We start from the raw sequence: 15164 nt of genomic DNA on the forward strand, positions 1-15164 counted from the left end.
ATGGTAGCCAGCCTAGATGTCTTTGTAAAGCGGGTGAGGCTCAGTGGCTCTCTGCTATGATGTGAACTTCCATGTTTAGAGGCAGTTTACCTTGAAACAAAGGAAGGCTTTTGCATTTATTCCCTTCTTGCAAGCTTCTGCCTGTTGCCTGTTGGAAACAAACCTGCAAGGCTAGGCAGATTCTTGGTCCAATCCACCAGGGCTCTTTTCAAATTGAAGCAATAGCCCCTTATGGGTCTTCCCACATTCTAGACTAAAATTAGGAGAAAACTTCGGCGGGGGGGGGGGGAGGTGGTGGTGGTGAGAAATGAACTCCTTTGTCACATTTGAATTTTGCTTGCTTGCATTTTCAGTTGTTGTGTGCTTTGGTTCTAGTAAAATTAAGACACACACACCCTGCATTCCCATCCTGAAAAGTGGAGGCCGGTGACAACTTCTCAGGAGTGAGGAGCCACACACTCTGCATGTGTTCAGAGAAATCTTGTTTTGGCTTTCTTTCTTTCTTTCTTTCTTTGGCAGATGTATATATTTTCTCTCCATGGATGTGCTCTGGAGGAGTTTTTATTGTCAAACAAAACCATAAACCACAGCGGTTAACAAAACAAAGCCACTAAAACAAAGCTATTAAAAACAAGCCAGGGTTTAAAAACAGTGGTCAGTAGGTCAATCCACTTAAAATTATATAGATTACTATCCTCAGTCCAGGACTGGATGCTAAAGCAGCTAAAAAAGACAGAAAAAGCCTGGGTAACGAGGAATGTTTTGACCTAGCTCCTAAACTAAAGTAAAGTAGGCACCAGGCGAGCCTCATGTGGGGAGGGCATTCCAAAGTGAGGTGCCACCACTAAAAAAGCCCTGCTGAATGCATTTCAGGACGGGCACTGTAAGGGACACCAGTAGTGAACTCCAAGTCAAAGGAAGTCCCTACTATTTCTGATAGTCCTCCCCAAAATAACCCCTCTCCTTGTGTTGGTTATTTTTGGGACCAAGTGGCCTTTCCTGTAGAAGAAAGTGGCTTACAGCGGAAGCTGTTTGATACCTTTCCAAAAGCACCAAGCTGTCAGTAGTTCCTCTTGGCCATTCACTGCTACAAGTGAATGTAAGAACTCCCCTCTGCTGCCCACGTGCACGCCAAAAGCGCTTTAATCGGCACGTGTGAATGTTCAGTGGCCAAGCTTGCAGCCTGGACGGATTTGCTTTCTCGTTCCCAGCTGGACATGAGGAGGCAGGGGGAGGGCGATTCGCTTTCCAAAAACCTTGGCAGGAGTCGTTTAGCAATTGGGATGCAGAAGGAAAAAGCGATCGGAATGGCTGAGTCGTTAGTTTTTTTGTCTTCGTTGCTTTTGGGAGGGGGGTTGCTCTCCCCCCCCCCCCCGTTTTCCCTCCTTGCAAGTCGGCGCCAGCAGCCGCGCGGTATGTCCAGAATGCGAAGGCAGCGTCACTGCCCGGGGAGGAGCCAGGCGCTCAGCTGGTGTAAACAGCGTGGCTCCCCGATCGCCTATAAAATAGGCAGGCTGGTAGCGTGCTCCAAAAAGCCGGGCAGGGAGCGCTCGCTCTGGAGGACTTGGGGTTGAGTAGTGGCGGCTTCAGACCGGGCTGAGAACCGTCCCCGCTTTCTTCCCTTCTCCCCGTGCTCTTGATCGCCTTTCCCGGAGCGCAGACCCCTTCTGAGCCCAGAAGAAGGGAAACGCCGCTCCGGATTGAAAGCGCTTCAAATAAAAAGCGTGCGCCTTAGCAGAGGGCGATAGGTAAGCGACCCGGCTGCGACGCAGAGGCGGCGCCGCCAGGAGGCGCTGCAGCAGGTGAAACACGGCGGCTCGCTCGCAGAGGCGGCTGGAGGAAAGTTTTTGCGCGCCGGTGGGTTGCAAATACTGGGACACGGGGGGGGGGGGATGTATCTTGTAAACCATGGTAATGCTAGAGCTCTTGCAGAGGTGGTTGGAAAAGGCGGCGGACAAGGGCAGGCAGGCAGGCAGGTAGGTAACTCTTTGGCTTTGCGCCGTCTTGTTCTTCCGCGGTCGCCTCTCCTGCGATGTGCCGGGCTGGCTCTTCCAGACACCTCGCCGCTTAGGCGCTTGCTGGAGACGAGCGCGCCGACCTGGCGATTCCATCCGGGAGCCTCGACGGGCCGGCGGCGCGCTGTGGCTAGCCGAGCGCACGGCGAACGCAGCGCAAGGAGCGTGCGCGGCTGGCCCGGGAACTTCTGCGCCGGCATCAGGTGGTCCTCCTCGCCGAGCCCTTCCTTCCTTCCATCCTCCCGGAGCGGATCCCCCTCGACGCGCGCCCAGGTGGGTACTTTTCTCACTGTGTATACTCGCTCGGCCATTCTCCTGACGAATATCGCAGCCCGTCTCTCTCTCTCTTTGCAGGTAACCGATGCCCGGAGCCGGGCACCCACCTCGCCCAGTGGCGCCCGGGCCACAACAGCAGCCACGCCGTGGTGCTCGGCCGAGGGGAGGCGCTGCGCTTGGAGAGCTCGGCCACCTTGCATTCCCTAGTGATCCGGGACGGAGGTAGGGGCTGTTACCTCGGGGTAAAAGGGGGCTGGGGAGAAGAGATCAGGTGGTTAGATTTTCTTGGTGGGGGAGCCTCACTGAGGCCAACAGGGTTTCAGGGGTGCTTCTACAACCCCGGGCAGAATTGCTTCCATTGATTTTCGCAGTCTGGTTGAATGCTGTGGGAAGTAAAGTTACGCAGGATCTTTCAGGTACAAACTAAATGTATGGCATTGTGGCGAAGGGTGTAGGTCTAGGATCTGGGTTTGAATCCCCACCCTGCCTTGAAACTTCCTGGGCAGTTGAGCAAAACCTCATAGGTTGTGAAAATAAAGCAGGGAAGCAAGATCCATGTATGTTGCCCTGACCTTCTCTATGGACAGGTGAAAATGTGCCCCAGTAGGTATTCAGTCTTCTAAAATTCATTTAATTCAGTGGGGTTTAGGATTGCGTTTGAAGATGTAGGGGCAAGACCCTAGAATGGAGGATGTGGTTCAATATTATCCAGGGGTTAACAAACCTCTTAACACCTTTCAAACCTCCTGCCCTTTACGCTTGCAAGCAAGAGACTCCAAAGGGTAGTGAATCGGCGCCTCTTTCATTTTCACTGTGGGTGGGTGATCATTTTTCCAGATGAATTAATGAGCAGTGTACGGATGTACATGTTATATAAATCTGTGCCCCGCCTTATTTAGAGGGGGGATGGGAAATTTAGGAATCTGATCTAGTAATTTAGAGCTCTGATTCCCACCCCCACCCTGCTTTTGAGGAATGAGGGTTGTATTCTGCAGATAGCAGCTCTGTGCCATTAAGAGCATTCTTAGAACTTCAATGGGGGAAGGAAGAATGGCTGGCAAAAGTCCTGATGTTTCCCTTGCGCAAATGTACCCATATCTCGCACTGGGGCTGCTACCTCTCTTTAACTCTCGTGTAAAAATAAAATTAAGACTGCATTCCTTCAAAAGAGGCAATGTTCAACTGCTGTTCCCATCACATTTACCAGCCGGGGGAGGGAGATGGCACTCCTCCAAACCCAAGAAGAAGAAGAAGTTGGTCTGTCTGGATAGCTTCCCTTGCTTTAAAAACTGCATTTTTCAATGTGCAAAGTCTTTAGCATCCTGCGCTTAGAGTAGGAAGGGAAGCAAGGTGCTAAGATAAACGAGGGAGCAACTTCAACATGAGGGTATTAGAGCCTGTCTGTCTCGAGCCCAAGCATTCTGTTGAAGGATGCTCCATTTGTTACCCGATGCTGGTTCAGACATGCGTGTTCATGGCGGAGGTGGTGGGGTGGGAGATTAACCCTTTGGCTGGATGTGTGAATAGGCTGCTGTACAGACAGAAATGTACTGGGCAGTCCTGGACAGAGTTAGACAGGTGTTAAGTTAACTCTGCTCAGGATTGGGCTGCTAGTGGCCCCTGTAATGCTTCTCGGAGAAGCCTGTTCGGATGTTGAAGATGATCTGGAGACCTGTGGTTGGGTTGCTTTTCTTTTTACTACAGCTGTGTGGGAGGGGAGCCTGATCAGAGCAGCCGGGCTGGAAGAAGTTTTTTTAACCCTTTGTGTGCCGCGTTCTCAGTCTATAGTCATTATTTAGTTAGTTAGTTAGATTTATATCCCGCCCTCTCTGCAAGCGGGCTCAGGGCGGGTCACAACATCATAAAACCACAATTTAAATACAATAAATAGTTAAAATCATTTAAAACAATAATAAAACCGACAGATCTCATTAAAAACTGGAGCAGAACAAAGGAACGATCACCCAACAGTCACCTGCGAAAAGTTAAAACCCTTTCCTTGATTCGATTTGAGGTGCATTCCTCTCTCCTGTTATAAAAAAATTGAGGCTGTAGTCTTAAGGACACTTAGTAGAGAATAAATCCCATTGAATGGAGTAGGATTTACTTATGAGTAGACATGCTTAGGATTGTACTGCCTGTCTTTGATTTATGCTGTAACTTGCCCTCAGATCTTCCACTGCCCGTGCTTGGGCATAGATAAGCCCACTGATATTACTTGCATGTGTGATCGAGCCCTGCTTTGTGTCCGTGTGGCTGATGAACTCTAGAAAGTGATTGTTTTAACAACGAATGCATGCCCTCACTTGCCTAACCTTGAGCAGTTTCCCTGGAGAGGCGAAATAAAAATGTTCCAAATAAGTAACCTATGGCTGGGGTGGATATCCAGGAGGACTGTGTTGATCTCTGCTTCTGTTCCAGGGATCTTAGTATTTGCAGATGATCCAGAACAGCCCATCACTTTGCGGGTGCGTAGCATCCTCCTGGAAGATGGGGGGGCACTCTATGTGGGCACTGAGAGTTGCCCCTACCATTCGAAAGCTGTCATCTCCCTGTACGGCAAAGCCACTGAAGGCGACGAAGTGGAAGGCTATGGCAAGAAATTCCTGGGTGTTGGCAGCGGTGGGATTTTGGAGTTGCACGGCAGGAAGCCTCGATCTTGGACACTGCTGGATAAAACCTTGTACCCTGGTGGGCTTCAGTATGGCCCTTATGTTTCTGAGAAGCACTGGAGCAGCCGCGGCCTCAACATCCGAATAGTTGATGTGGACATGGCCCGGGTGGTGGCTGCTGATCGCTTTGACACTCACCTCCTTGTGGATGAAAACCAGAGGTTAAGGGAGTTCCTTGCTCGTCAGTCCCCAGGCAAAGCAGTAGCCATTGCAGTGGGGGATTCTGCAGCGAAGAGCTTGACTTTAGAGACCCGACTGTTTCTCAGAGACCTGCTCCATAGTGAATTCATCGTGCATCTGGGATACAGGTAACATTCGAAACGTGCTTTCTGATTTGCGTGCTCGTTTCTGTATGTATAGGTATATGAACCCATGGACGATAACACAATAGGTAACTGTGTTAGTCGCAGTTAGTGCTGGCAGGAAAATGAAACCAGAGTCCAGTCTCCCAAACTTTATTCCAGTATCAATTTTTGTGTGTCTGAGCTCATTTTGTTGGCTTTATCTGCTCTGACTCACAGAAACTTACTTAAGAACAGTGTTTCAGATGCCCCTGGACTCTTGTTTGATTTTGTTCATGGTTATTCTTCAAGACTGGAGTTGCTGGTTAGGAGATTGGGTGGCTCTGCTAACTTGCATATTTCTGATTATAACAAGTATGTGTTTGTGCGTGCATGCATAGAGGAAACCAAACTACAATTGCTGTATCTTGTGGTAGTGGGCTGGAATTACGAAATTCTTGCCTTCCTGATTGAAAATGTCACTCTGCTTTTGAAAAGTTCTGTGGACTAGAGCATGTGGCTGAGGAATTCAAGTTTCAAAAAGGTTTCTCCTTTATTCTTCGTTGCTTAGCATGTTTTGTCAGTGCACTGTCAGACTTCTTTACGGCTAACAGGAAGATTAAAAAAGAGAGAGCGAGTGAGCAAGTTGGCTTTAGTTCTTGGAATTCAAACTGTCAGATTCATTGATATCTCAGATGTGCAACCATCCCTGAACTTTGATTGGCTTTAGAACCAGCCATGATTAGTTGAGAGTGTTTTGCAGTCTTAGATATGGCCAGAACTCCCCCAAACCAGCTTTGTTGAAAACCTGTAGTGTCACCATGGACAGCTCCTGGGCTTTCTTCCTAACAGTCATACCGCTGTCCATTCCAAGATCTTTATAGCAGTTGGGTATCTTGTGCACAAAGACTTTCCATTTATACATTGTTCAGAATTTTATACCAAACGCAAATGAATGCAGAGCCGAAACTCTTCTCTCCACCATATGCAGGGTGCAAAATAAGATGTCTTAACTGGCTCACATTACAATAATTACGGATGGGTAGCCAGGTTAGTCGGCAGTAACAGAATAAAACAGGAGTCCGGGGGCACCTTAAGAACTGGCAAGGATTCTTCCAGCATAAGATGCATTTGATGAAATGAACTCTCCAAAGCTGCTGGAGGAATAAATGTTACCTTCACAGGTCCTGTTGGACTCCTGTCTTATTTTGCATCTCAAATGGGTTGTTGGAGAATTGCTTGTGCCACTGTGAGATGGCTGGGGGAAGGGCAGGGTTAAAAAATTTATCTTACTGTTGTCATTTATTTACACAAAAACCAGTGATAGTGATTATCTCATCTTCCTGCCTGTTGGAATGTTTGTACGCTTGACTGCTGTTGCTGGGTATGTGTGTTTGGGTAATTGTTACCCATGAGTGCTGGACTGCTGTTGCTGGGTGTTTATGTTTGGGTAATTATTACCCTTATATGTTTTGTTATCAGCCTTCTTGGGCATTGTTATTTCAAGGGTTTCTGCCCTTTCTGCTATTCAGTAAATTAAATTAAAACTGTTATCTGAGTATCTAACAACAAAATGGGTATGTGTTATGCCCATGGCTATGTGTTATGCCCATATGTCATGGCTCATAATCAGACTGCCTATATATAGAAGGCGCCTGAATTATTTTAATGACTTTTTAAATTACTGCTAATCTTACAGTTTTTTATGACTATTGTATTGTATACATGTTGTGAGCTGCCCTGAGCCCATTCGTGGGGAGGGCGGGGTATAAATCAAATCTAATCTAATCTAATCCAATCAATCAATCAATAATAAATAAATTAGTACTTTGTAAACCGTATTTAAATTTCGCAGTGGGAGCCATGGCACAACCTCTGCTTTGCATGCTCAAAGGTCTTAAGTTCGATTCCTGGCACCTACAGTTAAAAAGATCAGATAGTAGATTATAATGATAATAATAATAATAACATCTGATTTATATACCGCCCTTCAGGACAACTTAATGCCTACTCAGAGCAGTTTACAAAATATGGTATTATTATCCCCACATCGATCACCCTGTGAGGTGGGTAGGGCTGAGAGAGCTCTGAAAGAGCTGTGACTGACCCAAGGTCACTTAGCTGGCTTCAGTCAGAGGAGTGGGGAATCAAACCTGGTTCTCCAGATTGGAGTCCTGCCGCTCTAAACCACTGCACCAGACTGTCTCTGCCTGAGATTCTGGAGAGCCACTGCCAGCCTGAGTAGTCAAGGCTGACCTTAACAGACCAGGAAACTAGCTCAGTAAAAGGCAGCTTCTTTAATAGGGGAAGCCATGGCTCAATGCTAGAGTGTCTGTTTTGTGTGCAGAAGGTCCAAGGCTCAATCCTAGCATTGCCAGTTAAAAGGAGCAGGTAGTAGGTGATAGGAAAGACTTCTGCCAGAATCCCTGGGGAGCCATTGTCAATTGGAGCGGACAAGACTGCCCTAGGTAGAGCATTGCTGCCTCATGTATTCATACTTACTAGGGAGAGGCTGTGACCTGCTTGTAGAGTGTCTGCTTTGGATGCAGAAAGTCTCTGGTTAAATCCCTGACAACTTCAGTTAAAATGGATGTGATGGGAAATACCTCTAGCTGAGACCTTGGAAAGCCATTGCCAGTCAGAGTAGACAGCACTGCCTTGGATAGACTAAGATCCTTCTGACTGAAGAGAGGGCAGCTTCGTGTGTTCAGATCCCAAAATTAAAGCCGGTTGACAGTCTTGACAGTTGGGGCTGTACTCTGCCACTGAAGCTTGTTCCTGTCCTTCCTCAGGCAGCCCTGGGCTCTGGTTGGGATCCTTGGGGGCCACCCGTCTTCAACAACGGAAGATGCAAAGCCTTCCCAAGGGAATGGAACAACAGGGCTTGCGATCGCGGCAAAAGACTTTCAGACCGTTGATGGTGTCGGCTTTAGAATCACTGCTTTTAGTGGCTGGATCAAGGGTACGGATACGTGAATATATATTGGTCTTTTATTCCTTTTTACCTTTCATGCATGGTTGGGAAAGCCCTTCCTTTTTTGTGATTCCTAGAACAATGTCCTGTTCTTTCTCAGTAGTTTCAGGTGAGTAGCCATGTTGTTCTGCAGTGGAAAAGTAAGGTTTGAATCCACTCACTCCTTAAAGGCCAATAAGATTTCTAAGGTTTCAAGAGTCAAAGCTCTCTTTGTCAAATACCTTTGTCAAAATCTGATGAATGGTGCTTGACTCTTGAAAACTTATACACTGAAAACCTTTTTAAGATACTACTCAACTCGAATCTTGCTGTTCTTGCTTGTTTCTTTTGTGCGATCTGTGGATATTTTGCACTCGGATAACTGGCAGCTGTTTGCCGCTCTCGTTTCCCATTCTGTAAAGCACCTCTAAGAGGCCCATAAAAATCTTAGCCTGCCATTCCCTTCACATAATGGTTACTCTGTCGCCCCATTTGCTTCTCCAATACACCTAAAAGATTTTTCTTTCTTTCTTGGAAGAACCGTATTTGGTTCTGAGCCTCATTTGGCGTTGGTGCAGTAGACCCCAAGCCCTCACTCGTGGCCTTGTTGGTATGATATCCTTGTGGAGATAACTCTCACCCCTAACCCCTAGCTCCATTCCCTTTGGCCAGACAGAGCCGTTGGATTGAGTTGCCGATCATTTGATCCCCTGTTGTTTCAACAGCAGTGAACTTCATGTGGTGCTAACAGTATTGTGTTAGTGGCCGCCTTCCTTTTTCATGGCATGATCTGGCCATTTGGTATCCGAGGAAGGACTGAAAGGGGGGCCTCCTTGCTTTGCATCTTGATAGAATTCGAGGTCTGAATGTCCATGCTCACTTCATTCAGGGCCACGGGTCCTTTACCCAGCACTGTTGCTTCTACAACACCTAAAATGGTTTTGTAAATAATATATATGTTAAAACATTATTATGTATATATGATGTGATAATAGTATGTATATGTCCTAGATAATAAAATGTGTAACAGACCATACTTTCTGTGGCATGCCAGGGTAAAAAGCTTGGGAAAACTGTTAGACTGTGTGAATGTTGTTTTTATGCCTCTGTGTGAGCTAACAAGGTTATGCAACGATTGATTGAAAGAGATTAGAGTTCAACTTCACTGTTTTTGATAGTTGTCCTTTTCCCCTGTAATTATTGTCTATCCTTGTCAACTGATGTAATGATTTATCTCCCCCACCAAGAAACCTTCCCCTCTCCTTTCCTGGAGGGTCGTTCTTGAAAAAAAGATGAGATGTGAGGGGCCACTACCTCGACTCCAAAAAGGGGCTGGGGGGCTAGTTTTGTTGCTTCAAGGGCCACTTTCCTGTGCATTTTTTCACTCCTAAGTTGGTAACTAGGGAAATTGGACATTCTCCAGAGAAGGGTCTAGTTTTTTGACCCAGAGACCTTCAGTTGCTGCGCCCGGCTTTAAAGATTTGCTAATTGACTCAATATTATGTATTTTGTTTCATGTACTGCTCAAGTGATCAGCCTGCAAGGTGAAAGTAAGGGGTGGGGTTGTGGTGGCAGGAAGAGGGATGCATTCAGACCCCACCAACAAATTGCCATGTGCTTGCGTGCCACATGTTACCTAACTCCAAGTGGGTTGCAATGTCTGGCTTCATGTACCTTACCAAAACGGGGGCTGGTTTCTTTCCCGTGTTTGTTTTTTTTAACTGAGAAAGAAATAACGCCTGAATTAAGGCACATGAAGTTGGTCATTGCAACAAACTGAAGTTCCTATTTTAGGAAATCTCCCATTGCCTCTGTGCAAAAAAGGAGGGAAGGAGCATGAAGCCTGGGATAATCTGGGGAAAGTTTTCTGAAGAAGGGACTTTGAGAACTCAGGAAAAAGCTGGAAAATGGGCAGCAAAGGACTTTATTGTTCTTTATGCGCAGCTACAGAAGATGATGACGTGACAGACTGATTTGTTCCCTTCCCAGGAGTGCCCCATCATGGATTTAAAGTAGAAGTGTCTGAAGGCATAATTTTGGATTTGGTGGACGAAGTGTCGAGCTGGTTACCTGGAGACAGAATTGTAGTTGCGAGCACCGACTATTCCATGCATCAAGCGGAAGAGTTTGACCTTCTGCCTTGCCCTGAATGTGGGACCAACCAAGTGAAGATCGATGGTACGGCCAAAATACCCTCCCTAAGTAGACATTATAAAGCCAGCAAGTTATAGGGTGTATGCCGTCAAGCACTGGCAAGATATCTATTTGCCAAGTGACAAAGCATTGGATCCTGCGATCTGTGAGTGCAAGGAATGGAGATCTTTCTCACATTCATCTCCCCCCCCCCACATCAGTCCCATCCTGAACATGGCTATCAGTCCATGTGGGCAATATTCTTGGGGTCAGAAGGCACTGCGAAGGGAAAAGAACCATAGCACTAACAAATAATAGAATACAACCAATGTACAGGTAAAGGTAAGGATAAGAGCCCTGTGGCACAGAGTGGTAAGCTGCAGTACTGCAGCCCAAGCTCTGCTCATGGCCTGAGTTCGATCCTGGTGGAAGCCGGGTTCAGGTAGCTGGCTCAAGGTTGACTCAGCCTTCCATCCTTCCGAGGTCAGTAAAATGAGTACCCAGTTTCCTGGGGGTAAAGTGTAGATGACTAGGGAAGGCAATGGCAAACCACCCCGTAACAAGTCTGCCAAGAAAACATTGTGATGCGACGTCCCCCATGGGTCAGTAATGACTCGGTGCTTGCACAGGGGACTACCTTTATCTAACCAATGTACAGGTAGCATGGAAAATTCATAGTATACCATTGGTTCATAAGTAGCTGTTGCAGCTGGCCAGCTTTGGGGGAAAAGACGATGACAATTTCCAAGTGTATGATCTCCATTATTAGTCTTATATTGCGTATTGACAGTGCCATCTGAAGAAAAGTGAAGTCAGTTGACCTAAAAGGTTGCAATTCTGCTTTGGATGGCACTGACAATTTCTGAATCTTGCCTTATCTATTGGAGGACTCTTCTCTTTTTTTTCCAGAAGTGTATATATTGGTCTTTTATTATTATTCCCATTTATATCTCACTTTTTAGCCAAAGATATCAAGGTGGCGTCTAGTGGGGCAGTTGAAAAACAACAGTGTAACAGTAAAATATATAATGGTGATAGGGTGAGGGACTAGTTGTGGGGGCAGGAAATGGCTTAGGGTTACCTTGTAAGTACAATGTATTTGTTCAGCACTGATAGGAGATCATTTTTACCTTGGCAGGTGTTTCTGTTATTGAATGTTAATAATGGAGGGGGAATGCACACTCATACGCAGAATTTGCCTTTTGTCAGGTAATCCGCAATACCTTCACATGGGTGAAATTGTAGATGGTGTGGACGCGAGAGCTGAAGTGGGCCTCTTGACTCGCAATATACTTATCCAAGGAGAGATGGAGGATGCTTGTTATGGGCCAAATCACTGCCAGTTTTTCAACTTTGACACATTTGGAGGGCAGATTAAAGTAAGCACGTTTCAACTACTGTTGACCAGTCAGATACAAAAATTGGGTGGAATCGTGTGTGCAGTCCTAAGTGTATGTCCTTGGAATTGATTTTCATTGAATTGCTCTCCAGTAAACGTTCTTAGGGTTGCAACCTAAGGGAGCAAGCCTAAGCAGTCTACTTAGAAGGAAAGTCCAGTACTGTCCAGTGGGGCAGTTGCCCAGGAAAAGCATCCTTGGGATTGCAGCCTAAATCTCCTGTTCCTAAACAGCCTTGCTCCCAACAGTTAAACACACTGTATATTTTTAAATACAATTTATCTTAAAGTTTATGGTTTGTACCAATCAATTTTGGCTCCTCAGTGGCTGAAATGCTCTTTCTACCATCATAGAGTAGAGCAAATATGAAGCAGTCATTTTCTAAAGTAGACCATGGCTTCCTCTAGCTCAGCAGCTCCCGGAGTCTCAGCTGGAGAAGAGTCTTTCCTGAAGGATGCTGCCTTGAGACTCTTTAGCCACAGTTGCGAGGGAATGAACTTGGGGGATTCTGCATGCAAAGCAGGTACTCTGTAGTTTGGTAGTTGGCAGCTTTAAGGTGTACTCATGGTACAACCTGGGCGGATTTTCCATTCTACTGTGATACTGCTAGTTGGAGCTGGTGCAGCTGGCCTGATGTCTCAGCCTGATCTCTGCTCTGCTGGTACAGCAGCTTGCAAGATCAGGCCATAGAGGTGCAGGGCTACTTGCCCCTGCCTCGTTTTCCACTGCAGCTCATTTTAAAAAATGGCCATTGGGCTGATGGCATGAGATTACTTCCAGGGGGAACCCAGAAGTGATGACATGCCATTTCTTACAGTCGCTTTCCATCTCCTCCAGTCTCCGGCTGGTTGCCGTGCCATGGCTGGGAACCCCTTCCAGGCCTCTGACTTGCTTACATTTACCTGGTTTTCCTCATACCTGATCCTAAATCCCCATTCCGCAGGGATTTTCAGAGCCATGATATTTATGCATCATTAACTTGATATTATTGATACTGTGGTATTTTCCCCTTGCGACTTTGCGAATTCTTTCCCCTTTGCGACCTTGCGAATTCTTTCCTTGCGACTTTGTCTCGATAGATCCAAAGGAATTTCACCTCCGTCCACATGGCAGGTGTGGAGCTGACAAACATGGGCCAGCAAATCTTGGGCAGCTATCCTGTGCATTTTCATCTGACGGGTGACGTGGATGAGAAAGGAGGCTATGACCCGCCGTCATACCTGGACAACCTAGCCATCCACCACTGCTTCTCGAGGTGTGTTGCCATCCATGGAGCTCATGGCCTTTTGGTATGCCACATTTGTGTTTTCTGTTGCTACCGAGATCCGTTAGAATGTTGAAGAGAGAATGCACAACTTAAAATGAATGGTTTTCTGGCTTTATGCTGGCAAATACTGCACTTCTGTAGAATGAGAAATCTGAATTCCACTCCTAGCAGTGGTCCACAAATATATGGCAGCTGTAGATTGAATAACTAGGAGGGAAAACCTCTTTGCTGTAGGAATGCAAGTTGCTGTTTAGTTTTTAGATAAAAGAGAAACTCCAACAAAGCAGCGCAGGAAATGCCTTCTTCAAAAGGGGCACAAAGCTGTGTGCCTGGAGTGATGATACAAAACAGGAATGTTTTTGCCTGGGCTCCTGTAGTAGGGTGTATGTTTGTTAGTTACTGGGGTCTTTGTCCCAATTGCAGCAGGCAATATAACCCTGCGGCATGGTGGTAATCAGAGCTAGAACTTTGTTACACATATGAAAACGGGGATTCTTCACAAGCCCACAAAAGCGCACTGCAAGTCACTGTTTTTCCACCACCAATTCTTTTTTAGTGATGTGCATGATATGAAAATCCACTGTGGCTTTATTTTTTTCCATTTATCCTAGGCTTTCTAAACTGTCTTGTATGTTGTTATTAATGGGTCTCAAAGGTAGTATTTGTAAGGAATTTAGATAGATATATTTTTGTGCAAAGTTTCACGTACAAAATGAAGTCCTGATGATTTACATTCCTGAAGACGGTTGTATACGTTGATGATAACTGGTTTAGAAGGGTGTAGCTGTTTAGGATTGCACTGTTAGTCTGTCTAAGGGTCTTTTGGGCTTTCAAATATGAGATGATTTTGGGATGCTTCCCAATGTATATATAGCTCAGCAATGCGTTAAGTGATCTTCATGCTCTGCAGTAACACGCACTTGATGGTTATTCAATGACCCCTCTTGGTTAGCTTTAGCACTCAACCTCTCCAATAACACGAGTTTGAAACAATCTAACCGAAATGTTTTCGAAGCACCTCATTCAGGCCAGCAGCCAGAAATTTCCTGACTTAGAAGAGATCATAAATCATTGCAAAACAAAGTTTGGCACAAGTTTTCCAATATGTTTAAAGTTATTCCTGTTTGACTTACATTTTTTAAAAATACCGTGTGGATTTTTTTACCAAAAATACCAGAAACTCTGCTTCTAAAATTCCCTTTCACCCCATTTCTCATTTGTTTGGCTGACAAATGGAGCTGTGAATAAAATAGTTTACTGAGACATATTTTAAAACATCAAATTTATTTTATTTATTTACATAATAGAAGCAAATTTCCAAAGAAGGAGTTCAGCAAAAGCTATGTTAACCAGACGAGAAAATGTCAAGGAATGCAATTAATAATTGGAATCCTGTTGCTCAATAGTTGCAATAAAACAATTAAAAAGGAATTTGATTTCCACTGCTAATATTGTAAGGCATATTTACCAACTTAGTGTGACAAAGATCTGGTCAGAGGACTACCCTCCAAGGGAAGGTCTGTTATGTCCTAGTTCATAGATGTAATTTCACTTAGTTTCCAAATTATAATAAACATCAGCTTTATGAATGTGTGTGTGTGGGGGGGCACTAAACCGCCTGGTGTCAATGTGGTGTTCAGATTCTCTGGTTCTTGTATGACAAGTGCTTGAATTAGAAAAAAATTAACTCGGTAATTGTCAGAAATGGGGTCTGTACATAAAAATACATGTGTGGGTGAAGACATGAAAATTGATATAAATTGATTTAAACGTTGATGGTGATGGAAACAGAATGGGCCTTTTCTAGTTTGGCTCAGAACCCCCTCTCCAGTGTATAAAGTTTCCCCATGTTGCAGCAAACATCCCTAAATGGTTGTCCCTTGGGGTTACCATCCCCCTGCCCCCCCCCCCACCTGCTGCTTCATGGCCCTGCTCACCTGGCCGGTAGGAGGGGGGAAGAAGCACGTGCGTGGGCACTGGTGATGGAGTTGCTGTGGGGCATGCTGAAGCTGAATTCAGTAAAACTACCTCCGAACAGGTGATTTTTTACTGAACTGGGCTTCAGCGCACCCCACGACCCCTCTGCTGCACAAGAAAATGATATCATTTTCTGGCGCAATGGGGGAGCACGGGAACCGAGAGGTCAGTACCTCGTTGACCCCAGCTCCCC

General features: G+C 45.8%; 2 protein-coding genes across 3 annotated transcripts in view; both read left to right on the forward strand.

Moving 5' to 3' along the window:
* The window catches only part of LOC129345254 (cell surface hyaluronidase-like), a 73518-nt gene continuing 58354 nt past the window's right edge, over positions 1-15164 (forward strand). The window contains exons 1-8 of the mRNA XM_055002295.1: positions 1-33; positions 2150-2288; positions 2370-2513; positions 4713-5271; positions 8037-8206; positions 10187-10375; positions 11540-11709; positions 12807-13016. Coding sequence (XP_054858270.1) covers positions 1-33; positions 2150-2288; positions 2370-2513; positions 4713-5271; positions 8037-8206; positions 10187-10375; positions 11540-11709; positions 12807-13016 — 1614 coding nt within the window. The remainder of the gene's footprint in view (positions 34-2149; positions 2289-2369; positions 2514-4712; positions 5272-8036; positions 8207-10186; positions 10376-11539; positions 11710-12806; positions 13017-15164) is intronic.
* CEMIP (cell migration inducing hyaluronidase 1) overlaps positions 1549-15164 on the forward strand; it is a 127452-nt gene continuing 113836 nt past the window's right edge. Inside the window, exon 1 of one of the 2 annotated variants that reach the window (XM_055002494.1) lies at positions 1549-1857. The gene's annotated coding sequence lies outside the window, so the exon portion shown is untranslated. The remainder of the gene's footprint in view (positions 1858-15164) is intronic. The other variant, XM_055002495.1, reaches the window with a different exon arrangement.

This window comes from Eublepharis macularius, chromosome 18 (genome assembly GCF_028583425.1).
Source record: "Eublepharis macularius isolate TG4126 chromosome 18, MPM_Emac_v1.0, whole genome shotgun sequence".
Lineage (NCBI taxonomy): Eukaryota > Metazoa > Chordata > Lepidosauria > Squamata > Eublepharidae > Eublepharis > Eublepharis macularius.